The sequence below is a fragment of the Mytilus californianus genome, unplaced genomic scaffold (assembly GCF_021869535.1).
Source record: "Mytilus californianus isolate M0D057914Y unplaced genomic scaffold, xbMytCali1.0.p SCAF_14, whole genome shotgun sequence".
Lineage (NCBI taxonomy): Eukaryota > Metazoa > Mollusca > Bivalvia > Mytilida > Mytilidae > Mytilus > Mytilus californianus.
The window spans coordinates 41,995,085-42,021,824 of record NW_026262626.1 but is presented as its reverse complement, the minus strand read 5'-3'; the positions used below and the strand labels follow the sequence as shown (position 1 = coordinate 42,021,824).

Genomic DNA, 26,740 nt, shown 5'->3' with positions numbered 1-26,740 from the left:
TAAATCAATTAATCGAATGTAATCTTACTCGAAAAAACTTTCATCATAAATTGGATTGATTTACGCGAAAACACAGCCACAACCTGTTAATTGATAAGCTGTTATATATGTTTCATTAAAGGTTGTACTTTGTAAATACACGCCTCTTGGGGGATATATAATATTATATATTCATAGATATTTTGTTTTGTTTACGTACTGGTTCTCAGATATAATCTCTATGTTTCATCTCATAGAGACATAACTTGGAAATGTTACCAGTATAAAAACACATGGTAGCGGCGAAAATTGAATTCTGCGGAAGATCCAAAGTGAATGGAGATGTTAACAATATGCCGCACAGCCCTATGTTTTGACCTTTGAATGAAATAGTAGTGCATACCAACTTTCCATTCTAGGATATATTTTTTTACGAAGCTTCATAGTAAAGGTGGCACAGTTTTAGCCGCAAAGGGAGTTCCTATGGGAAATTGCATTGCCTATATTTACAGACGTGCAACCTGAAAATGGATAAATGTCAACAACCTTATGGCTGTTGATGGGCAAACGATTGACAAAATGAAGCCATTCTTTAACTTGCACATTAGATAAATGACTGAACCATTTAACTTTTTGAATTGAATATGTGCAAGTGACCTCGTATATCAACAATTAGTGCATTCCAGAACATAATGAATTTTAGTATAATACTTAACTTCATACATATTCTATTTGTTATAAGATTTTCATGAATAGTCATTTTAAGGTGTTGTGTGTATTAATCTAACTGCTCTTTTGCGTATAATAACTTCAAAAATATTGACGCACACTTTTCTGACTTGCGCTATAATTAACAGTTTTTGTCATTGCAAAAAGGAAACACACGTTTTATTGCCCTTCGAAAAATGTATTCATTTCAATATATTCAGAATGCATAGTTCTGTACTTGTTTCTATGTATTATCTTCAGTCATCAGTCTGATAATTTTTTTATAATTTGAGACTTTCAGATAATTTAGCTAATCGGGATAGAGCTCTTACTGTTTTTCAATAATATTTTAATATTGTATGTACAATAGAAAGCCGAAACTATTCCCAAATGCAGATCAAATATGTTAGTATAAATTACTAACATATTTATTAGTATAAATTACTAACAACAGACTGTCAGAATTTTAATGGGAACCAATTGTGCACCTCTTCTTGCCGACTTGTTTCTTTATTATTATGAGGCTGACTTCATACAGGAACTTCTAAGGAAGAAAGATAAGAAGTTAGCAATATCCTTTAGTTTTACGTTCCGCTATATAGATGATGTTCTCTCACTAAATAATACATAATTTGGTGACTATGTTGCACGAATCTATCCCATCGACCTACAGATAAAGGATACTACAGATACAGTTAAGTCGCCCTCATATCTTGACTTACATCTAGAAATTGACAATGAGGGTCGGTTGAAAACAAAACTTTACGACAAAAGAGATGATTTCAGCTTCCCAATTGTGAACTTTCCATTTCTATGTAGCAACATTCCAGCAGCGCCTACATACGGATTATGTATCTCCCAATTGATACGATATTCCCGGGCTTGTATTTCCTATCATGATTTCCTTGATAGAGGTTTGCTGCTCACTGGTTGGTCTTGTGTGGACGAGACGCACGTCTGGCGTATTGAATTTTAAGCCTAGTACCTTCTGCTAGCTATTATTCGTGTGTTTCTTTGTCCTATATGTTCTCCCATTTATTTGTATTGTGGTCCTGTCATGTGATGTTGTCGTTTTGGTGTTGTGTTTGACGTTGCCATAAAAGTGGGAGGTTTGGCATGCCACAAAACCAGGTTCAACCCACCATTTTTTTCTTAAAATGTCCTATACCAAGTCAGGAAAATGGCCATTGTTATATTATAGTTCGTTTCTGTGTGTTTTACATTTTAATGTTGTGTTTTTGTTGTGTCGTTGTTCTCCTCTTATATTTGATGCGTTTCCCTCAGTTTTAGTTTGTAACCCGGATTTGTTTTTAACTCTATCGATTTATGAGTTTCGAACAGCGGTATATTACTGTTGCCTTTATTAAACCAAGAGTTCCAAATGGTGAAGTTGAAATCATCTCTTCGTAAATTTTACGGACGCCATCACGAGTTGGTTGACCGTTATGGAATAATCGTTTCACAGATGATATCGGATATGTTCCTTATGTCGTCACTACAATACTCTTCCCTTTTCACGAATGTGACTTACTGAATTAGACTATTTACCGGATTTGTAATTACATAAGCAACACTACGGGTGCCACATGTGGAGCAGGATCTGCTTACCATTCCGGAGCACCTGAGATCACCCCCAGTTGTTGGTGGGGTTCGTGTTGCTAAGTCTTTAGTTTTCTATGTTGTGTCATCTGTACTATTATTTGTCTGTTTGTCTTTTTATTTTTGGCCATGGTGTTGTCAGTTTGTTTTCGATCTATGAGTTTGACTGTCCCTCTGGTATCTTTCGTCCCTCTTTTAAAAGTATACTATTTGCAAATTGGTTTATGATTGAAATTTCATTATCAGTTTAAATGATATCAAGTCTATTTAATATTAAAATAACTCCGTTATATTCAATACAAAGACAGGGAGATGTGGTGTATGATTACCAATGGCAAAACTATCTATAGACCGAAAACGAAAGATAAATAAAATCAGGCTACAGTACCACTTTCAACAATTTAAAAAAAAAACCTGAACCATATTGTAAGCTTTAAAAGGCCCAAAACAACAAAATGTTCAAAAATTGAAAAATTGGATAACCAACGACCGCCTTAGTACTACACAAATAAAAAAATCAGATATGACAGACAAGAACACATGGCAGACGTTGGGCAAATTAGACTTAATTGAACACTTTTCTCTGATTTTTTGTTCTTCTCAACAATAAAAAATGTTTCAACTCACCAACGACAACCACTTTATTTCAAGTATATATCGTTGAATACTACATGTTTACAGTGGCGGAATTAAACATTCTCTCCTCACCTTGAACAATTTTGTAACAACATAAAAGAAGAACAAGCTGTACATCATTTCAAAAAGGACTGACTTATCAGATTTTAACGACGCACAAAACAACTAACACAAGATAAAAGATTCAACAAACCGATCTAAGAGTCAGTCATCAACAGATTATTCAAAGACGATTACAATTAATTACAATGTAACACATCAGAAGGAATTTAGAACAAGGACCAATCAATATCAAAAGGACAAACTACACAAAATACCGATATAACAGTCAATCAATAATTGAAACCGACATTGTGTATTCTGTTTATATGGCTTTAGATGATTTAAGTTTTGTATTTTGCTTCAAATCAACTAAAATTAAATTTGTTTTGTTGGATTGTTGGTATCAACAGGTACTTAGACAATAATCCACTGGACTGTTCCAAATGTGAATTAAAAAAGTTCCAGGAATTTCTGCGAAATAAAAGAAATATGTATGTTTCCGGTGCATCGTGTGACAACAAACAATTAATTGATCATGACTTCACCAACTGCAAAGGTAGTATATTTAGAACTATACTAGTTTTCTTTTAATTTTTTAGACGTGATGTTAGATTGTCTCCTTGGTATCCTCTCTATCCTGTTAGGGGCAACAATAGACTAGAACTATACACCCTAGTGTTTTCTGTTTGTATTACACGTGATGTTTTATTGTCCCCTTGGTATCCTCTCTCTCTTATGTTTGTTTTCTCTTTTATTTGGGGGGGGGGGGGGGGGTTCAACATGGGAACAAAACTTAGAAATTAATAAAAAAAAGATTTTGTATAATATAATGAGTGATGATTACAGTTGTAGATGTGTCTTATAATATTTTCGTCACTGAACATTATTTATTAGTTATTTTCAGTCTAGAAAACGTTTCATCAGTTAAAAGAAGTTTACTTTACAAAGACCCATCGAAGCAACATCTCATACAAAAATTTAACAAGACTTTTAGATATTTGGATGATATATTGGCTCTCAATAATGACGACTTCAGTATATATACTAAAGAAATTTATCCTGTTGAACTTACTTTAAATAAAGCTATTACTAAAAATGACCACTGTCCTTTCCTTGATCTTGATATCTATATCATTAACGGGAAGCTAAATACAAAAATTTATGATAAAAGAGATGATTTTTCATTTCCTATCGTTAATTATCCATTTTTAGATGGTGACGTTCCCTTGTCACCATCTTATGGTGTTTATATATCTCAACTTGTACGATTCGCTCGTGTATGTAACAACGTATTAGATTTTAGCGAGAAAAATTTATGTATTATTGAAAAATTATTACACCAGGGTTTTCGATATCATAAACTAGTCAAAACATTTACTAAATTTTATCATCGGTATAAGGATATCATTCGTAAATATAACTCAACATGCAGACATCTTATACGTTCGGGTATTTCACATCCAATCTTTATGGTAATATTCTTTACAAAGCACAAAAATGTCAGTATTCACCTCAAAAGCTAACAAAACCTTTAATAAGACTTATTAAGAAGGGATATAGTTACGATACTGTTGTCAGGTCATTAAAAATTGCATATTTTGGCTTTAATATTGATTCACTTATATGGTCTTTGCATCGGAATTAAACATATTTATTCTAAAACCAGTTGTTGGCATGACACGGGTTATGTACTTCTCATATATTTTATGACGGTATAATACTAAACCCCTAACAGGAGGGATTGTGCCTGATATTCATATGATGAAGACATAATCTTTCAATCAGTTTAATTGAGGTCTGGAGCTGGCATGTCCCTAACTGCTAGTAGTCTGTTGTTATTTATGTATTATTGTCATTTTGTTTATTTTCTTTTGTTTCATATTCTGACATCGGACTCGGACTTCTCTTAAACTGAGTTTTACTGTGCGTACTGTTGTACGTTTGTTTTTTCTACATTGGCTAGCGGTATAGGGGGAGGGTTGAGATCTCAAAAAACATGTTTTATCCCGCCGCATTTTTTGCGCCTGTCCCGAGTCAGGAACCTCTGGCCATTGCTAGTCTTGTATCATTTTTAATTTTAGTTTCTTGTGTATAATTTGGAGTTTAGTATGACGTCCATTATCACTGAACTAGTATACATATTTGTTTAGGGGCTAGCTGAAGGACGCCTCCGGGTGCGGGAGTTTCTCGCTGCATTGAAGACCCATTGGTGGCCTTCGGCTGTTGTCTGCTCTATGGTCGGGTTGTTGTCTCTTTGACAAATTTCCCCATTTCCATTCTCAATTTTACTTAATTTCAAAGATCTGAAAACTGCCACATTCATTATTTCCATTTGTTATAACATTTGAATCTTATCTTTGAACGCTTGACAACTTGTACATGTCACATAAAACATGTATTTTAACTTTAATGAATAAAGGCAACAGTAGTATACCGCTGTTCAAAAGTTAAAAATCGATTAAGAGAAAACAAACCCAGGTTACAAACTAAAACCGAGGGAAACACATCAACTATAAGAGAAAAACAAAAGAACAACAGAAACGCTGAACTGCAACAAAAAGAAACGCCAAGATACATAGAAACGGCATATTTAGATAACAACTGTCATATTACTGACTTGGTACAGGACATTTTAAGAAAAAATGGTGGGTTGAACCTGGTTTTATGGCTAGCCAAACATTCCCCTCATATGGCAATGTCAAAAACTATCGCCAAAACGACAACACTCCGTGACAGAAATACAGTACACACAAACGCAAGAACACTTAGCACAGAGAAATACATAAATGAATAATATAATAGTACATTACAACATGTAAACCGTAGAATAACAACGGACATCTCCCATACATTAACGACAGCACAGGAAACCACAAACTGCGCGTCACATTAATTGATAAACGCCACAAAAAGTGACTTATATATTATCACAGGTAATCTTGAAATTCATACAATTATATGGAAAGAGATCCACAAATTAACAAATTATTTTCACAATACTAGTCCTAATAATTATCATTATTATGACGGTCTTGAAAGTTTAATGACAGTGCATTTGTACGCATGGCGTTCGATCTTTGAATATACCAAGTATTAATCATGTATTTGTCTCGTTCTTACATCACATGGACTGTTCTTTCGATTTGTGTATTGCATTTTGGATTAAAATCCATTTATTGAAACAAATACGAAACTTCAGTGTAGACTTAAACATTTTAAATGATTTTTTTTTTTCTGTTTGAAACATTGTGTTAATCAGAAATAACAACAGAACATAGAGAAGAAACATCAACTCTTCCCCAGCAGCAAACAAGCCTTATTATAACTAGTACAGGTAAGACCAAATTTCTTTTTGATAATGAGGATAAACATTGTATTTTTAGGGATAAAAAATTGTATTCACAATACGAAATATTCTAACATTAAACGTCAATTAACAGAAATGTCCATATATATTGATTTTATTTCAGGGGGAAACATAGTTCATTGTTCTTGCTTTGAACAACATTGTAATATTCCTTTCTCAGGATACGCACATTCATACAACACTGATACCTGTGTTGAATTTGACAAGTTAAACATATCTTTCTCTGGATATGAATTATCCTGTTATTAGTTGTTATACTTTACAGAAAGAGAGGTCAACCTAACAAACATATGTTCAATACAGTAACACGTAGTTTGAGACCTATTGACTGTGTTTGCGATTTGTTTACTTATATATACGAAATTCCCTTGTCACCATCTTATGGTGTTTATATATCTCAACTTGTACGATTCGCTCGTGTATGTAACAACGTATTAGATTTTAGCGAGAAAAATTTATGTATTATTGAAAAATTATTACACCAGGGTTTTCGATATCATAAACTAGTCAAAACATTTACTAAATTTTATCATCGGTATAAGGATATCATTCGTAAATATAACTCAACATGCAGACATCTTATACGTTCGGGTATTTCACATCCAATCTTTATGGTAATATTCTTTACAAAGCACAAAAATGTCAGTATTCACCTCAAAAGCTAACAAAACCTTTAATAAGACTTATTAAGAAGGGATATAGTTACGATACTGTTGTCAGGTCATTAAAAATTGCATATTTTGGCTTTAATATTGATTCACTTATATGGTCTTTGCATCGGAATTAAACATATTTATTCTAAAACCAGTTGTTGGCATGACACGGGTTATGTACTTCTCATATATTTTATGACGGTATAATACTAAACCCCTAACAGGAGGGATTGTGCCTGATATTCATATGATGAAGACATAATCTTTCAATCAGTTTAATTGAGGTCTGGAGCTGGCATGTCCCTAACTGCTAGTAGTCTGTTGTTATTTATGTATTATTGTCATTTTGTTTATTTTCTTTTGTTTCATATTCTGACATCGGACTCGGACTTCTCTTAAACTGAGTTTTACTGTGCGTACTGTTGTACGTTTGTTTTTTCTACATTGGCTAGCGGTATAGGGGGAGGGTTGAGATTTCAAAAAACATGTTTTATCCCGCCGCATTTTTTGCGCCTGTCCCGAGTCAGGAACCTCTGGCCATTGCTAGTCTTGTATCATTTTTAATTTTAGTTTCTTGTGTATAATTTGGAGTTTAGTATGACGTCCATTATCACTGAACTAGTATACATATTTGTTTAGGGGCTAGCTGAAGGACGCCTCCGGGTGCGGGAGTTTCTCGCTGCATTGAAGACCCATTGGTGGCCTTCGGCTGTTGTCTGCTCTATGGTCGGGTTGTTGTCTCTTTGACAAATTTCCCCATTTCCATTCTCAATTTTACTTAATTTCAAAGATCTGAAAACTGCCACATTCATTATTTCCATTTGTTATAACATTTGAATCTTATCTTTGAACGCTTGACAACTTGTACATGTCACATAAAACATGTATTTTAACTTTAATGAATAAAGGCAACAGTAGTATACCGCTGTTCAAAAGTTAAAAATCGATTAAGAGAAAACAAACCCAGGTTACAAACTAAAACCGAGGGAAACACATCAACTATAAGAGAAAAACAAAAGAACAACAGAAACGCTGAACTGCAACAAAAAGAAACGCCAAGATACATAGAAACGGCATATTTAGATAACAACTGTCATATTACTGACTTGGTACAGGACATTTTAAGAAAAAATGGTGGGTTGAACCTGGTTTTATGGCTAGCCAAACATTCCCCTCATATGGCAATGTCAAAAACTATCGCCAAAACGACAACACTCCGTGACAGAAATACAGTACACACAAACGCAAGAACACTTAGCACAGAGAAATACATAAATGAATAATATAATAGTACATTACAACATGTAAACCGTAGAATAACAACGGACATCTCCCATACATTAACGACAGCACAGGAAACCACAAACTGCGCGTCACATTAATTGATAAACGCCACAAAAAGTGACTTATATATTATCACAGGTAATCTTGAAATTCATACAATTATATGGAAAGAGATCCACAAATTAACAAATTATTTTCACAATACTAGTCCTAATAATTATCATTATTATGACGGTCTTGAAAGTTTAATGACAGTGCATTTGTACGCATGGCGTTCGATCTTTGAATATACCAAGTATTAATCATGTATTTGTCTCGTTCTTACATCACATGGACTGTTCTTTCGATTTGTGTATTGCATTTTGGATTAAAATCCATTTATTGAAACAAATACGAAACTTCAGTGTAGACTTAAACATTTTAAATGATTTTTTTTTTTCTGTTTGAAACATTGTGTTAATCAGAAATAACAACAGAACATAGAGAAGAAACATCAACTCTTCCCCAGCAGCAAACAAGCCTTATTATAACTAGTACAGGTAAGACCAAATTTCTTTTTGATAATGAGGATAAACATTGTATTTTTAGGGATAAAAAATTGTATTCACAATACGAAATATTCTAACATTAAACGTCAATTAACAGAAATGTCCATATATATTGATTTTATTTCAGGGGGAAACATAGTTCATTGTTCTTGCTTTGAACAACATTGTAATATTCCTTTCTCAGGATACGCACATTCATACAACACTGATACCTGTGTTGAATTTGACAAGTTAAACATATCTTTCTCTGGATATGAATTATCCTGTTATTAGTTGTTATACTTTACAGAAAGAGAGGTCAACCTAACAAACATATGTTCAATACAGTAACACGTAGTTTGAGACCTATTGACTGTGTTTGCGATTTGTTTACTTATATATACGAAATTCCCTTGTCACCATCTTATGGTGTTTATATATCTCAACTTGTACGATTCGCTCGTGTATGTAACAACGTATTAGATTTTAGCGAGAAAAATTTATGTATTATTGAAAAATTATTACACCAGGGTTTTCGATATCATAAACTAGTCAAAACATTTACTAAATTTTATCATCGGTATAAGGATATCATTCGTAAATATAACTCAACATGCAGACATCTTATACGTTCGGGTATTTCACATCCAATCTTTATGGTAATATTCTTTACAAAGCACAAAAATGTCAGTATTCACCTCAAAAGCTAACAAAACCTTTAATAAGACTTATTAAGAAGGGATATAGTTACGATACTGTTGTCAGGTCATTAAAAATTGCATATTTTGGCTTTAATATTGATTCACTTATATGGTCTTTGCATCGGAATTAAACATATTTATTCTAAAACCAGTTGTTGGCATGACACGGGTTATGTACTTCTCATATATTTTATGACGGTATAATACTAAACCCCTAACAGGAGGGATTGTGCCTGATATTCATATGATGAAGACATAATCTTTCAATCAGTTTAATTGAGGTCTGGAGCTGGCATGTCCCTAACTGCTAGTAGTCTGTTGTTATTTATGTATTATTGTCATTTTGTTTATTTTCTTTTGTTTCATATTCTGACATCGGACTCGGACTTCTCTTAAACTGAGTTTTACTGTGCGTACTGTTGTACGTTTGTTTTTTCTACATTGGCTAGCGGTATAGGGGGAGGGTTGAGATTTCAAAAAACATGTTTTATCCCGCCGCATTTTTTGCGCCTGTCCCGAGTCAGGAACCTCTGGCCATTGCTAGTCTTGTATCATTTTTAATTTTAGTTTCTTGTGTATAATTTGGAGTTTAGTATGACGTCCATTATCACTGAACTAGTATACATATTTGTTTAGGGGCTAGCTGAAGGACGCCTCCGGGTGCGGGAGTTTCTCGCTGCATTGAAGACCCATTGGTGGCCTTCGGCTGTTGTCTGCTCTATGGTCGGGTTGTTGTCTCTTTGACAAATTTCCCCATTTCCATTCTCAATTTTACTTAATTTCAAAGATCTGAAAACTGCCACATTCATTATTTCCATTTGTTATAACATTTGAATCTTATCTTTGAACGCTTGACAACTTGTACATGTCACATAAAACATGTATTTTAACTTTAATGAATAAAGGCAACAGTAGTATACCGCTGTTCAAAAGTTAAAAATCGATTAAGAGAAAACAAACCCAGGTTACAAACTAAAACCGAGGGAAACACATCAACTATAAGAGAAAAACAAAAGAACAACAGAAACGCTGAACTGCAACAAAAAGAAACGCCAAGATACATAGAAACGGCATATTTAGATAACAACTGTCATATTACTGACTTGGTACAGGACATTTTAAGAAAAAATGGTGGGTTGAACCTGGTTTTATGGCTAGCCAAACATTCCCCTCATATGGCAATGTCAAAAACTATCGCCAAAACGACAACACTCCGTGACAGAAATACAGTACACACAAACGCAAGAACACTTAGCACAGAGAAATACATAAATGAATAATATAATAGTACATTACAACATGTAAACCGTAGAATAACAACGGACATCTCCCATACATTAACGACAGCACAGGAAACCACAAACTGCGCGTCACATTAATTGATAAACGCCACAAAAAGTGACTTATATATTATCACAGGTAATCTTGAAATTCATACAATTATATGGAAAGAGATCCACAAATTAACAAATTATTTTCACAATACTAGTCCTAATAATTATCATTATTATGACGGTCTTGAAAGTTTAATGACAGTGCATTTGTACGCATGGCGTTCGATCTTTGAATATACCAAGTATTAATCATGTATTTGTCTCGTTCTTACATCACATGGACTGTTCTTTCGATTTGTGTATTGCATTTTGGATTAAAATCCATTTATTGAAACAAATACGAAACTTCAGTGTAGACTTAAACATTTTAAATGATTTTTTTTTTTCTGTTTGAAACATTGTGTTAATCAGAAATAACAACAGAACATAGAGAAGAAACATCAACTCTTCCCCAGCAGCAAACAAGCCTTATTATAACTAGTACAGGTAAGACCAAATTTCTTTTTGATAATGAGGATAAACATTGTATTTTTAGGGATAAAAAATTGTATTCACAATACGAAATATTCTAACATTAAACGTCAATTAACAGAAATGTCCATATATATTGATTTTATTTCAGGGGGAAACATAGTTCATTGTTCTTGCTTTGAACAACATTGTAATATTCCTTTCTCAGGATACGCACATTCATACAACACTGATACCTGTGTTGAATTTGACAAGTTAAACATATCTTTCTCTGGATATGAATTATCCTGTTATTAGTTGTTATACTTTACAGAAAGAGAGGTCAACCTAACAAACATATGTTCAATACAGTAACACGTAGTTTGAGACCTATTGACTGTGTTTGCGATTTGTTTACTTATATATACGAAATTCCCTTGTCACCATCTTATGGTGTTTATATATCTCAACTTGTACGATTCGCTCGTGTATGTAACAACGTATTAGATTTTAGCGAGAAAAATTTATGTATTATTGAAAAATTATTACACCAGGGTTTTCGATATCATAAACTAGTCAAAACATTTACTAAATTTTATCATCGGTATAAGGATATCATTCGTAAATATAACTCAACATGCAGACATCTTATACGTTCGGGTATTTCACATCCAATCTTTATGGTAATATTCTTTACAAAGCACAAAAATGTCAGTATTCACCTCAAAAGCTAACAAAACCTTTAATAAGACTTATTAAGAAGGGATATAGTTACGATACTGTTGTCAGGTCATTAAAAATTGCATATTTTGGCTTTAATATTGATTCACTTATATGGTCTTTGCATCGGAATTAAACATATTTATTCTAAAACCAGTTGTTGGCATGACACGGGTTATGTACTTCTCATATATTTTATGACGGTATAATACTAAACCCCTAACAGGAGGGATTGTGCCTGATATTCATATGATGAAGACATAATCTTTCAATCAGTTTAATTGAGGTCTGGAGCTGGCATGTCCCTAACTGCTAGTAGTCTGTTGTTATTTATGTATTATTGTCATTTTGTTTATTTTCTTTTGTTTCATATTCTGACATCGGACTCGGACTTCTCTTAAACTGAGTTTTACTGTGCGTACTGTTGTACGTTTGTTTTTTCTACATTGGCTAGCGGTATAGGGGGAGGGTTGAGATTTCAAAAAACATGTTTTATCCCGCCGCATTTTTTGCGCCTGTCCCGAGTCAGGAACCTCTGGCCATTGCTAGTCTTGTATCATTTTTAATTTTAGTTTCTTGTGTATAATTTGGAGTTTAGTATGACGTCCATTATCACTGAACTAGTATACATATTTGTTTAGGGGCTAGCTGAAGGACGCCTCCGGGTGCGGGAGTTTCTCGCTGCATTGAAGACCCATTGGTGGCCTTCGGCTGTTGTCTGCTCTATGGTCGGGTTGTTGTCTCTTTGACAAATTTCCCCATTTCCATTCTCAATTTTACTTAATTTCAAAGATCTGAAAACTGCCACATTCATTATTTCCATTTGTTATAACATTTGAATCTTATCTTTGAACGCTTGACAACTTGTACATGTCACATAAAACATGTATTTTAACTTTAATGAATAAAGGCAACAGTAGTATACCGCTGTTCAAAAGTTAAAAATCGATTAAGAGAAAACAAACCCAGGTTACAAACTAAAACCGAGGGAAACACATCAACTATAAGAGAAAAACAAAAGAACAACAGAAACGCTGAACTGCAACAAAAAGAAACGCCAAGATACATAGAAACGGCATATTTAGATAACAACTGTCATATTACTGACTTGGTACAGGACATTTTAAGAAAAAATGGTGGGTTGAACCTGGTTTTATGGCTAGCCAAACATTCCCCTCATATGGCAATGTCAAAAACTATCGCCAAAACGACAACACTCCGTGACAGAAATACAGTACACACAAACGCAAGAACACTTAGCACAGAGAAATACATAAATGAATAATATAATAGTACATTACAACATGTAAACCGTAGAATAACAACGGACATCTCCCATACATTAACGACAGCACAGGAAACCACAAACTGCGCGTCACATTAATTGATAAACGCCACAAAAAGTGACTTATATATTATCACAGGTAATCTTGAAATTCATACAATTATATGGAAAGAGATCCACAAATTAACAAATTATTTTCACAATACTAGTCCTAATAATTATCATTATTATGACGGTCTTGAAAGTTTAATGACAGTGCATTTGTACGCATGGCGTTCGATCTTTGAATATACCAAGTATTAATCATGTATTTGTCTCGTTCTTACATCACATGGACTGTTCTTTCGATTTGTGTATTGCATTTTGGATTAAAATCCATTTATTGAAACAAATACGAAACTTCAGTGTAGACTTAAACATTTTAAATGATTTTTTTTTTTCTGTTTGAAACATTGTGTTAATCAGAAATAACAACAGAACATAGAGAAGAAACATCAACTCTTCCCCAGCAGCAAACAAGCCTTATTATAACTAGTACAGGTAAGACCAAATTTCTTTTTGATAATGAGGATAAACATTGTATTTTTAGGGATAAAAAATTGTATTCACAATACGAAATATTCTAACATTAAACGTCAATTAACAGAAATGTCCATATATATTGATTTTATTTCAGGGGGAAACATAGTTCATTGTTCTTGCTTTGAACAACATTGTAATATTCCTTTCTCAGGATACGCACATTCATACAACACTGATACCTGTGTTGAATTTGACAAGTTAAACATATCTTTCTCTGGATATGAATTATCCTGTTATTAGTTGTTATACTTTACAGAAAGAGAGGTCAACCTAACAAACATATGTTCAATACAGTAACACGTAGTTTGAGACCTATTGACTGTGTTTGCGATTTGTTTACTTATATATACGAAATTCCCTTGTCACCATCTTATGGTGTTTATATATCTCAACTTGTACGATTCGCTCGTGTATGTAACAACGTATTAGATTTTAGCGAGAAAAATTTATGTATTATTGAAAAATTATTACACCAGGGTTTTCGATATCATAAACTAGTCAAAACATTTACTAAATTTTATCATCGGTATAAGGATATCATTCGTAAATATAACTCAACATGCAGACATCTTATACGTTCGGGTATTTCACATCCAATCTTTATGGTAATATTCTTTACAAAGCACAAAAATGTCAGTATTCACCTCAAAAGCTAACAAAACCTTTAATAAGACTTATTAAGAAGGGATATAGTTACGATACTGTTGTCAGGTCATTAAAAATTGCATATTTTGGCTTTAATATTGATTCACTTATATGGTCTTTGCATCGGAATTAAACATATTTATTCTAAAACCAGTTGTTGGCATGACACGGGTTATGTACTTCTCATATATTTTATGACGGTATAATACTAAACCCCTAACAGGAGGGATTGTGCCTGATATTCATATGATGAAGACATAATCTTTCAATCAGTTTAATTGAGGTCTGGAGCTGGCATGTCCCTAACTGCTAGTAGTCTGTTGTTATTTATGTATTATTGTCATTTTGTTTATTTTCTTTTGTTTCATATTCTGACATCGGACTCGGACTTCTCTTAAACTGAGTTTTACTGTGCGTACTGTTGTACGTTTGTTTTTTCTACATTGGCTAGCGGTATAGGGGGAGGGTTGAGATTTCAAAAAACATGTTTTATCCCGCCGCATTTTTTGCGCCTGTCCCGAGTCAGGAACCTCTGGCCATTGCTAGTCTTGTATCATTTTTAATTTTAGTTTCTTGTGTATAATTTGGAGTTTAGTATGACGTCCATTATCACTGAACTAGTATACATATTTGTTTAGGGGCTAGCTGAAGGACGCCTCCGGGTGCGGGAGTTTCTCGCTGCATTGAAGACCCATTGGTGGCCTTCGGCTGTTGTCTGCTCTATGGTCGGGTTGTTGTCTCTTTGACAAATTTCCCCATTTCCATTCTCAATTTTACTTAATTTCAAAGATCTGAAAACTGCCACATTCATTATTTCCATTTGTTATAACATTTGAATCTTATCTTTGAACGCTTGACAACTTGTACATGTCACATAAAACATGTATTTTAACTTTAATGAATAAAGGCAACAGTAGTATACCGCTGTTCAAAAGTTAAAAATCGATTAAGAGAAAACAAACCCAGGTTACAAACTAAAACCGAGGGAAACACATCAACTATAAGAGAAAAACAAAAGAACAACAGAAACGCTGAACTGCAACAAAAAGAAACGCCAAGATACATAGAAACGGCATATTTAGATAACAACTGTCATATTACTGACTTGGTACAGGACATTTTAAGAAAAAATGGTGGGTTGAACCTGGTTTTATGGCTAGCCAAACATTCCCCTCATATGGCAATGTCAAAAACTATCGCCAAAACGACAACACTCCGTGACAGAAATACAGTACACACAAACGCAAGAACACTTAGCACAGAGAAATACATAAATGAATAATATAATAGTACATTACAACATGTAAACCGTAGAATAACAACGGACATCTCCCATACATTAACGACAGCACAGGAAACCACAAACTGCGCGTCACATTAATTGATAAACGCCACAAAAAGTGACTTATATATTATCACAGGTAATCTTGAAATTCATACAATTATATGGAAAGAGATCCACAAATTAACAAATTATTTTCACAATACTAGTCCTAATAATTATCATTATTATGACGGTCTTGAAAGTTTAATGACAGTGCATTTGTACGCATGGCGTTCGATCTTTGAATATACCAAGTATTAATCATGTATTTGTCTCGTTCTTACATCACATGGACTGTTCTTTCGATTTGTGTATTGCATTTTGGATTAAAATCCATTTATTGAAACAAATACGAAACTTCAGTGTAGACTTAAACATTTTAAATGATTTTTTTTTTCTGTTTGAAACATTGTGTTAATCAGAAATAACAACAGAACATAGAGAAGAAACATCAACTCTTCCCCAGCAGCAAACAAGCCTTATTATAACTAGTACAGGTAAGACCAAATTTCTTTTTGATAATGAGGATAAACATTGTATTTTTAGGGATAAAAAATTGTATTCACAATACGAAATATTCTAACATTAAACGTCAATTAACAGAAATGTCCATATATATTGATTTTATTTCAGGGGGAAACATAGTTCATTGTTCTTGCTTTGAACAACATTGTAATATTCCTTTCTCAGGATACGCACATTCATACAACACTGATACCTGTGTTGAATTTGACAAGTTAAACATATCTTTCTCTGGATATGAATTATCCTGTTATTAGTTGTTATACTTTACAGAAAGAGAGGTCAACCTAACAAACATATGTTCAATACAGTAACACGTAGTTTGAGACCTATTGACTGTGTTTGCGATTTGTTTATTTATATATACGAAAATACGTCGTCAATTAGGTGTTTTATACTAAAATTTGATTTTAATTCTTTATGAATTTACTTATATTCGTTAGTAAATGTATCTCTAATTTTCTGTATTCAAATTCTGGCCAACTTCTTTGTAAATATGTATCTGTTTGTCCTATCACAATTTTACCTTTTTTTCTCAATCATTATTTTTTACTAATAACAAGTTACGACATGGCATGGGAGCATTACCTGTGCAATCATTGAAACATGGTTTGTTGCTGGTATAGTTAACACATTGATTTTTCCTGTGAAAACAATTGTCAACAATTTCATTTCTTCTTCAAGCTGTTGTTTGTTTGTTTAAGAATTATTTTCCCCAATGTTCTTAGTCATTTTATTGAACGATTGATGGATTGATGGATTGTTACTTGTTTAAATGCCTTCTTTTTTCACATTTTGTCGTCATATTTAGAAACAACAGAAGCATTTCCATCTTTTGCTTCAACAGATAATCCAGCAAGTACAACTGATAGCACTACAGGTAAGTTCAGACTTCGTTTGAATATTATATACTCATAAAAAAGAAAACACATCATTAAAGATACTAAAATTAAACGTTTATAAAAAATATAGTCAATATATACAGACTTATTCTGGAGAAAAAAACAACTTAAAATGTAATTGTGTCTATTTGAACAACTGGGGAAAATACCATTTTGCTGACTAGTGACAAGCGAATGGACTCTAAACTCAAGTCTGTAAAGAAAATGAAACATTTAATGAATTGAAAATCAAATGACTTGTTCCAACATGTAGTTTTCGGCTATACTTTACTGGTGTCAAGCGCATGTAGCCTGTCAAGAAAATGAAACATTTCATAGCTTGAATATCAAATGATTTGTCAGTATGTAGTTTTCGGATATACTTTACTGGTGTCAAGCGCATGTAGCCTGTCAAGAAAATGAAACATTTCATAACTTGAATATCAAATGATTTGTCAGTATGTAGTTTTCGGCTATACTTTACTGGTGTCAAGCGCATGTAGCCTGTCAAGAAAATGAAACATTTCATAACTTGAATATCAAATGATTTGTCAGTATGTAGTTTTCGGTTATACTTTACAAATCCAGTTGTCAATCAAAATGAACTTAAAAAAAAAAGATAATATGGTCAATCATGAACATGTATTTGCATGTCTTTAGTCTTTTGAGGAGAGTTTTCTAATTATATTTCTACTTATATATAAGCTGATTTACATGTATTTATGTGCTTCCATCATGTCTATAGAGCAAAGTTCAGGGCAGGAAATTGAATCAAGATATCAAATTATTGAAAACTACTGTTCTGGCATGAGAGGGAATAGTCTATGTACATATAACCGACGTTTGACGGAGTATATATTTTTTTTAAACAGGTTACCTACAATGTGGTAGGAAATTCTAATACTAGGTCAAGTAAGAGCAAGATTACGGTCGGTGCTATTTGGGGAAATAATTTACTGTTTTAGATTTTCTATGCATTCCAAATCTTTGCAAAAAGTTCACTTTTCCCCAAAATTGGACTGATTGTAAGCCTGCTTTTATTTCTTTAAGTTTCTCTTAGTTGAACAAGTATCACAATGTATTAACAAAGGGTAGGTAACCTGTCAAAAAATGATAGACTACGGAGTTAAAAATCGGCTATCTGAAGAGTAGAATTAATTCAACTTATAAAAACAATTTCAGAATAAATATGCCTGTGCAAATTAACATTTCCCTCCTTTATCTTGAATTGTTAAATAACAGAAATGGATACGTTTGAATCTGCAATGATATATACAAATTTGAGACCGGAATATGGCAGGCCGTTTTAATATGTATTCTATTTTCAAGATATCTTATACATCTGTTCAGTTAATAAAATATTTTACAGCTAATCAAATATCTAATGAATTTAATCAGATGTATAAATAAGTTAATCATATATCTTATAAAGTTAATCAGATATCTAACCAAGTTAATCAGATATCTAACCAAGTTGATCAGATATCTTATGAAGTTAATCAGATATCTTATAAAGTTAATAAAGGTAATCAGATATCTAATCAAGTCAATCAGATATATAACCAAGTTAATCAGATATCTTATAAAACTAATCAGATGTCTTTTAAAGTTAATCAGATATCTTATAAAGTTAATCAGATATCTTATAAAGTTTATCAGATATCGTATAACGTTAATCAGATATCTTATAAAGTTAATCAGATATATTATAACGTTAATCAGATATCTAAAAAAAAATAATCAGATATCTTATAACGTTAATCAGATATCTTATAAAGTTCATCAGATATCTTATAAAGTTAATCAAATATTGTATTAAATAAGATAGCTAAATTAAATGAATAAGATATTTAACACATTGAGGTATATTTTAAATCAAATATAATATCTATTAAAACCATTACTAAATACTCTTATTAATCAATTAGATGTTATTCAAGTGCTATGATATCTTATTTATTAATTTTTAAATCTTATCAACTGTTATAATGAAATTATATATTTTTTTTCATTTTAAACAAATATATATTTATATATATATATATATCATTTGGTCTTTTGGAAAATGTTGTTTGTGCTGTATTTGGACCCCCTCTACCAAGAAATTTGTTTTGCATGCACACGTATAAAAATTGCGGTTTTTATCCAACGCAATCATAGGTTTGAACGTTGTTTTCAATTTAGACTTGTTTATATTTTTTCGTTTGGGCTTGTATTATATTTGCCTTCGGGTTTATATGATCCGTTCATCCTATTTTGACTCTTTCAAAATTCAAGAGTCTATCCTAAATTGAGGTAAATTATATGGCCTTCCAAATACCGTTTCGATTCCTAACATTACTGAAGAGACATTAATTGTCGAAATCCGGATATGGTGTACAAATTTTTGCACCTCGTGTTTGCGGTATACCATCTTTTCCGCAAGTTTATTGTTTTCTGTTTGGTAAATTAATAATAAGATCTATTTTGTTACATCTTGTGATCCGTTTATTTGGCAATGGCAGTCAGCAGGGTTTAAGAACATCAGTTGTTCGACCTGCTAGTCAAATGCGTTTTGTTAAAATATACTTTTTCACTCATTTGGTCTTTTGGAAAATGTTGTTTGTGCTGTATTTGGACCCCCTCTACCAAGAAATTTGTTTTCGTGCACACGTATAAAAAATGCGGTTTTTATCCAACGCAATCATAGGTTTGAACGTTGTTTTCAATTTAGACTTGTTTATATATATATATATATATATATATATATATATTCACTAAATAAGGTATCTTATAAACTAAAGAAGATAAAATTGAGAATTGAAATGGGGAATGTGTCAAAGAGACAACAACCCGACCAAAGAACAGGAATCAGCCGAAGGCAACCAATGGGTCTTCAACGCAGCGAGAAAATATGGCTTCCCGGAGGCGGGCTTCAGCTGGCCCCTTTACAAAAAAGTGTACTAGTACAATGAAAACGGAGGTCACATTAAACTCCAAAACATATAAATGAACTCAAATTAAAAAAAACATAACAAAGGCCAGAGGCTCATAATTTTGGACAGGCGCAGATAATGTATCGTATAGATAAAATAAGATAACATGATATATCAAATTATATATCTTGTAAAGTATACAGTATATTTTGAAATATTTATTAAATATTTAATGTAGTTTGAAATTAATAAAATATCTAATATAATTCATGAGACGTTTTATGCGACTGTCATACAAATGAGAGGTTTAGCTAGCTATAAAACCAGGTTAAATCCACCATTTTCTACTTAAGGAAATACATGTATCAAGTCAGGAATATGTCAGTTGTTTTCCATTTGTTTGATGTGTTTAAGCTTTTGATTTTGCCATTTGATAAGGGTCTTTCGTTTTTAATTTTCCTTGGAGTTCGGTATTTTTCATTTTACTTTTTTTATATATGTCAAATAAGATATTTTTGAACCTACATATGACATCTTATAAAGAAAATAAATTATAGTGGATTTGTACTAACATGAACACCTCGACGGGTGACATAGCAGGATCTTCTTACGCTTTCATTGCACCTGCGATCACCCCCATTTTTGGTGGGTTCGTGTTGCTCAGTCTTTAGTTTTCCATGTTGTGTTTGGTATACTGTTGTTTATCTTTTGGTTGTTTCTGTCTTTTGCCTTGGCGTTTTCACATTATTTTCGACCTATGCGTTTGAAAGTCCCTTTTTATCTTTCGCCTTATTATTAATCAAAAGTGATATCTCATTAACTTTAAGAAATACCTTATTAACTAAATTAACTATCTCAAATATCAAATGAAATATCTTATAAACTATATGAGATATCTTATTATCTGATTAATACATACGAGAAAAATCAACCATAACTAATACGTTGTATAACTTAAAAGATATCTGATAAAGTTAATACGATATCTTATAAAGTTGATCATATATCAAATAAGGTTGATTATATATCTAATAAAGTAAATATAAGATGCATTATAAACTTGTTAAGATATCTTTTAAACTATACAAGATATCTTATGAAGTATGTGTTTAAAATATTTCTTCAAATATATATGAATTTCTTCTTAATGATACAAGATACAATTTTTAGTTAACCAGAAATCTTATAAAGTAGATAGGATTTTTTATATTGTAGATAAGACATCTAATTAACTTTAAATTAATTAAACTATCAAATGAAGAAAACAAGATAACCTTTATTCTCTTCAATATGTCGTATTATTTGTACAAGATATTTTGAAATTGAATAAATATAAATACGGCTTGCAATGCATGGATATAATTTATTAGTAAAACAGATTATCTGTATGAAAACAACTGTGTGAATTATGTTATCATTTTGACCTGGTTTTTTCATATATCTTTTTTTATTTAGACATACAAAATTTTATAATCAAGATAGGTTAATTCTATAAACAGGAGGTATATTTAATTTAATGTTTTTTTCAGTGTCCCATTTTTTTCCTTTATTCATAAAGGATATTTAATATTGTTTTTTTTTTTCACTTAAGCATTTCCTTATTCGGTTTTCTTTTTATTCACAAAAATTGTTTTTCTAAAATCTGCCAATTTTGCACAACAAGTAGTTTGAAAACAAATACGTGATAAAATCTGTGATTTATTTTTTTTTTAACATAGCGTGATGTAAACTGCATGTTTTGCAAATTTACAGAATTTCTATCTCGTTTTAGTTCAAAAACACATCTACCTTAACGTGATTATATCTTGTTTCCCAGTAATTATTTTTGTGAAAAATTGTGTAAACATTAGAACATTACTGCTTTGCTAATCTGAGGAATGTTAACAGTAATGTCTGAAAATTGAATGATAAGAATAGACTTGCTAGACTATATTCATATATATATATATATATTATGCTGAATAATAATCAATGTTTTAGTAATCAATAGTAAGCATACTGTAATTCAGTTAACGATTCATTGGATAGTGAACATGGCCCTTAATCGGATGATTCAAAACCTTTTCCGCTGTAAATATTAAATCAAACATAGCAAAGTAAAATATAGTTTACAATCAATTGTTTAAAAACATTTTTTTTTTATTCCTTTGTAGGTATAATAAATACAGAAGTTATAATTTTTATTTCGATTGGATCTGGCTTTTTTCTCATTCTCGGTTCCAGTGTCGTTTGCTTTTGTGTACATAGGAGATGTAAAAAAGCAAACATAACCCGGAATGTAGAAATTGGTCGAAATATAGATAACCGTGCAGCTCTGGAAAACCGTAATGTTGAAATGAACCGAAACATTTCAACGGAAAGAGGAGGTGATCACGAATACACAGAAATTAACGAACTTGAAATGTCAGATTTCGTCGCATCACCATCCGAACAACGTCCTCTTTCTGATGACGATACTACCTCAAGCGATTCATCAATTGGGATTAGGTTTATAAGCGATGGATATCTAAATCCGTATCAGGCATTGCTGCCTGCACCGCAGCAGCCTGAAAACATTTATGAGGAGCCTGATGAAGACAGTAATCCATTAGAGGAGAATAGGACCTATACAAATTTATATGAATCTTTGGAATCTAATAGGCGGGAGGAATCCCATCTATATGCCAGATGCATCAGTGAACAGTCGCTAGAAATAAAGGATGAACCAATTTAAAAACAAACAAAAAACGACCAAAGAACAAAAGACAGTAGTAAATAGTATAAACAGTGATATTTTCACTTTTGATATCAACTGGTCAGTACAACTAGTGGAGACTATTAGTCCCCCGCGTACCTTCGCCTCATAAGTCAATGCTTAGGTACTTTCATGCTGTATTGTATGCCATTCTCTTTTGATAAATTTCGGAATAATTAAGAAAATATGGTTCAAACTCCACCAAGCAAAGTTGTCCTAAGATGGATGTAGATATTAATTTTAGGTCCTTTCTCATCATAGAGCTCTAAAAGTGATCAGGTACATTTGGTTCGGGAACACAGTTATCGTCCTTTGATTTTCGTTGTCTACTAATAGAGTCCCTAGTGTGGACAGTTTATAACTTGCTAATTTTTTTCACATACCTTTCAAATTTATTTCTTTATATTTTATGCAAAAAAAAGTAAGTAGGGGGTGATCTTACTTGTCTAAAAAGATTGGGGCATCGATTTTTAGGTAAAAATGTGATTTGGTCCAGTTTGAAAAGGTCAAAAATTAGTATGTCTGAAGCTGTCAAACTGATTTGCAGACCCCCTTAACAAAGAATTGTTTATATTTTGAGTTAGAGCCGATAGACTGTTCTATAATGTGGATATAATGTGTCCCTAAAGTAGTAGACTACACTGTAAAAAAATCTTTTTAGGATAGAGCAGGTGCGATTTTTTCAATTTTCGTTTTTTGTCTAAAAGAAATGCACTACGAAATAACTGTATTCTTAAACCACATATAATCCCTTGACTGTCACCTTTTTTCGGCTTTGATCATTTTTCATGAAGTTAAATCAAGTAACTAGCTTCTGATGCATATCATAATTTATATTGTGTTAATCTAGTATTCAAAATCTTGAAACAGAAATTGAAACTGGCCACATAAAGTAGAACGTAAAAAGATCAAAACATAAAAATGCACTTCATGTCATTCAATATTCTCCTACCCATTTGTTATGTCAATTATGGCCTGTTGATACAATTTGTAATGCTTTTTTGTTATTTAATGTTTACTAATTTAGTTTATATCTCGTATCTCTATTTTTGATATATACCAGCTTTGATAAGTGTTTGCTATGACTATAAATGTTCACTTTTGTTCTCATACTATGAATTTTGTAAAAAAATATTTCCATTCTCCATTTATACTGTATACCTTTCAACAAAATTATTTTCATTTACCTGTCGACATTATTCTATTTGGCGGCATTTTGTTCAAGGTTAAGGTTTTTTTTCTGAAATTGTTTAACATCTAACCCCTTATTTTATTGATTTTGTATTTAGATTGTGTCATAGATCAAATTTATTCGTTGTGTATGTTCAATTGTGTTTATATGTCTTTTGATTGAGTTAAGCCATTTCAATTGATATTTTATAGTGTCTTTCTATGTTGTGATGTTACACTTTTGTTCCAGATAAGGGTAAAGGTTGGTACCTGTTAAAACGTTTAAACCTGCTGCATTTGTTTGCACCTGTCCTAAGTCAGAAACCTGATGTTCAGTAGTTGTTGTTTGTTGATGTGGTTTCTCGTTATTCGTTTTTTATATAGATTAGACCGTTGGTTTATCCGTTTGAATGGTTTAACACTAGTCATTGTTTGGGCTCCTTATAGCTTGCTGTTCGGTGTGAGCCAATGCTCAGTGTTGAAGACCGTACTTTGACCTATAATGGTTTACTTTTACAAATTGTGACTTTGATGGAGAGTTTTCTCATTGGCACTCATATCACATCTACTTATATCTATCAGAATGTCAATTTGAATTTTTGTCGGTTTATAAATAATTGTATACAGCTGTATATAAACAATCTAGTGTTTATTTATGTAATCATGGTCAGATATGTATTGTATGGAAGCTTATCACATATTGAATTTGTCTGTTCTGTTTAATAGTATAAATGATAAGGCAAAATAGCATGTAATGCGTTTATAAATATAATTCAGCATTTCTGTTAATTGACGATAGCAAAGCTGCAATTAAATACTAGTTCTAAAATTTGCGATATGACAACTTCACGTGTTAACGTTTTTTTAACATTGCCATATAAGCGGGAGGTTTGGCTAGCCATAAAACCGAGTTTAAACCAATCATTTTTTTCTTAGATTGTCCTGTAGCAAGTCAGGAATATGGCAGTTGTTATCAGACAGCTCGTTTCTTTGGATGTTAGCATTTGCTTTTTTGTGGTTCAGTGTTTCTGTTGTTCCATTGTTTTCCTCTTATAGTTGATGTGTTTTCCCCGTTTTTAGTTTGTTACCCTGATTTGAGTTTGCTTACACATCAGTCCACCACACAGAAAACTTAAGATTAAGAAACACGAACCAACCTTGAAGTCAACAAGAAATCATATATCAATGAGGATCAACAGCTATTGCTGTATTAGTGGCAAGCGTTATTATTCTTCCTTTGTTATCATAATAGCAGACATGTGGGGTTAGTTTTTCATGTTTTACAGAACATTCAATTTTGTAAAACGGAATGCTGTTAGTTGCTTTTCACAGATATGTATTCTTTATGTCTAGAGTGTATACTAACCTTGTTTGTCAATGAAAATGCTCTATTTTCTTTGGAGTCCTGTCATTACCGTTAATGACTTCTTCTATATGGTGTTGTAAAATGCATTTAGAAAGTATTACAATAGGATGTATGTGTATTTGTATATTGTTCTGTATTTGTGTTCAATTTTCGATTGATACATTGTGTACTTACATCATATCTAGGTGTAATACCACCATTATTTCCCCCTATTAGTCTTTGTTATATTTGCAATTTTCAAAAAATTGAGCAGAATTTATCTTTGTTTCAAATAAAGAACTACTCGGTATGAGTAAAGTTTTATCCTGTCCAGTACTACAGACAACATTTCACATAACATTTTATCGCATAGAAGATGATAACCATCACTTGAAGTAAACCAATCAAATGTCCACCTCTTTATTTCCTGTTTACAAGCTTTAGTAACCATGTAACCTCAATATTCCAAAATATTTTATATAAACACCGAATAAAAAAAGAGTGGTGCTCTGAACCAAACAAGATATATGTTTAGGACTCAGAAATTTTTTACTGCAATGAAATGTAGGATTAATTTCATACAGCTGTCAAATTCAGGGGAATATTTTTTTCGACGCTTTTTCGTAAACAACCGGATGTGAAGTACTATTAGTTGGTGGTATTACACCTGTATGGTGAGATTTTTGATAAATTTGCATATAAAAAGCAACTGCTGTATATTTTTTTTTTAATATGTCTACTTTGTACATTTATTTACTCTTTGTAATTATAAATCAATTATTCATTTTTTTTGTTTTATATACCAAACCCCTTAACACCATAGTCAGGTGTTGATGTATAGGGATTGTAAAAGTCTGACTACTAAAAAAAAAAAAAAAAAACTCTCTCTCAAAAAAAAAATAAAAATTATAAATTTGGATCGATTTTGTTTGTAATTATAATAAATTGTGCTTACTGATATTCGTTATGAATTATTTTACCCTGACTGCTGCTCTCGTCAATGGAAAACATGCTGACTGTGTTGGACAATATTTACTGTGAATGACATGCATGTTTTGTGTACCCATTGTGAAACTTTATTGGGTGGTGTTGAATTCAAAACAATGTAATGAAGCAAGTGAAATGAAAAGTAACAACCTAGTCATTTATTGGGATACTTTAGGCAGTTGTCAGCTTCAGTATAAACTCATTTTAAAATATGAGTCAACTTACCTGCTTTATTCAAAAGTGTCTGTCCCAAACAAAGTCCATTGTAAGATTTTCTATGATGATAATGTGAAGTGGTTGTATTGACCTTGTTATTGTATAAGGTCAGTTTGTATCAATATTCTTTGGAA

General features: G+C 32.1%; 1 protein-coding gene across 13 annotated transcripts; it reads left to right on the top strand.

Moving 5' to 3' along the window:
• Positions 1-1,329: 1,329 nt before the first annotated feature.
• Positions 1,330-26,363, top strand: LOC127724570 (uncharacterized). Of its 13 annotated transcripts, XM_052231559.1 has the most exons (8): positions 1,330-3,520; positions 6,224-6,298; positions 8,733-8,807; positions 11,242-11,316; positions 13,751-13,825; positions 16,259-16,333; positions 17,170-17,238; positions 22,308-26,363. In XM_052231559.1, exons 1-8 carry the CDS (start codon positions 3,454-3,456, stop codon positions 22,865-22,867), a joined length of 1,071 nt encoding a protein of 356 aa, XP_052087519.1. In that variant the 5' UTR covers positions 1,330-3,453; the 3' UTR covers positions 22,868-26,363. The 13 variants fall into 13 exon arrangements, with proteins under 13 accessions (XP_052087519.1, XP_052087523.1, XP_052087521.1 ...); XM_052231563.1 differs by lacking the exon at positions 6,224-6,298; XM_052231561.1 differs by lacking the exon at positions 8,733-8,807.
• The last annotated feature ends 377 nt before the right edge of the window (positions 26,364-26,740 follow it).

What these genes read in the sequence shown, in the direction of transcription:
- LOC127724570 (XM_052231559.1), top strand. Translation starts at nt 3,454, where the DNA reads ATGTATGTTTCCGGTGCATCGTGTGACAACAAACAATTAATTGATCAT. An exon ending in TGACTTCACCAACTGCAAAG is followed by an intron (nt 3,521 to 6,223) that starts GTAGTATATTTA and finishes TGTGTTAATCAG; the next exon opens with AAATAACAACAGAACATAGA. An exon ending in TACAACTGATAGCACTACAG is followed by an intron (nt 17,239 to 22,307) that starts GTAAGTTCAGAC and finishes ATTCCTTTGTAG; the next exon opens with GTATAATAAATACAGAAGTT.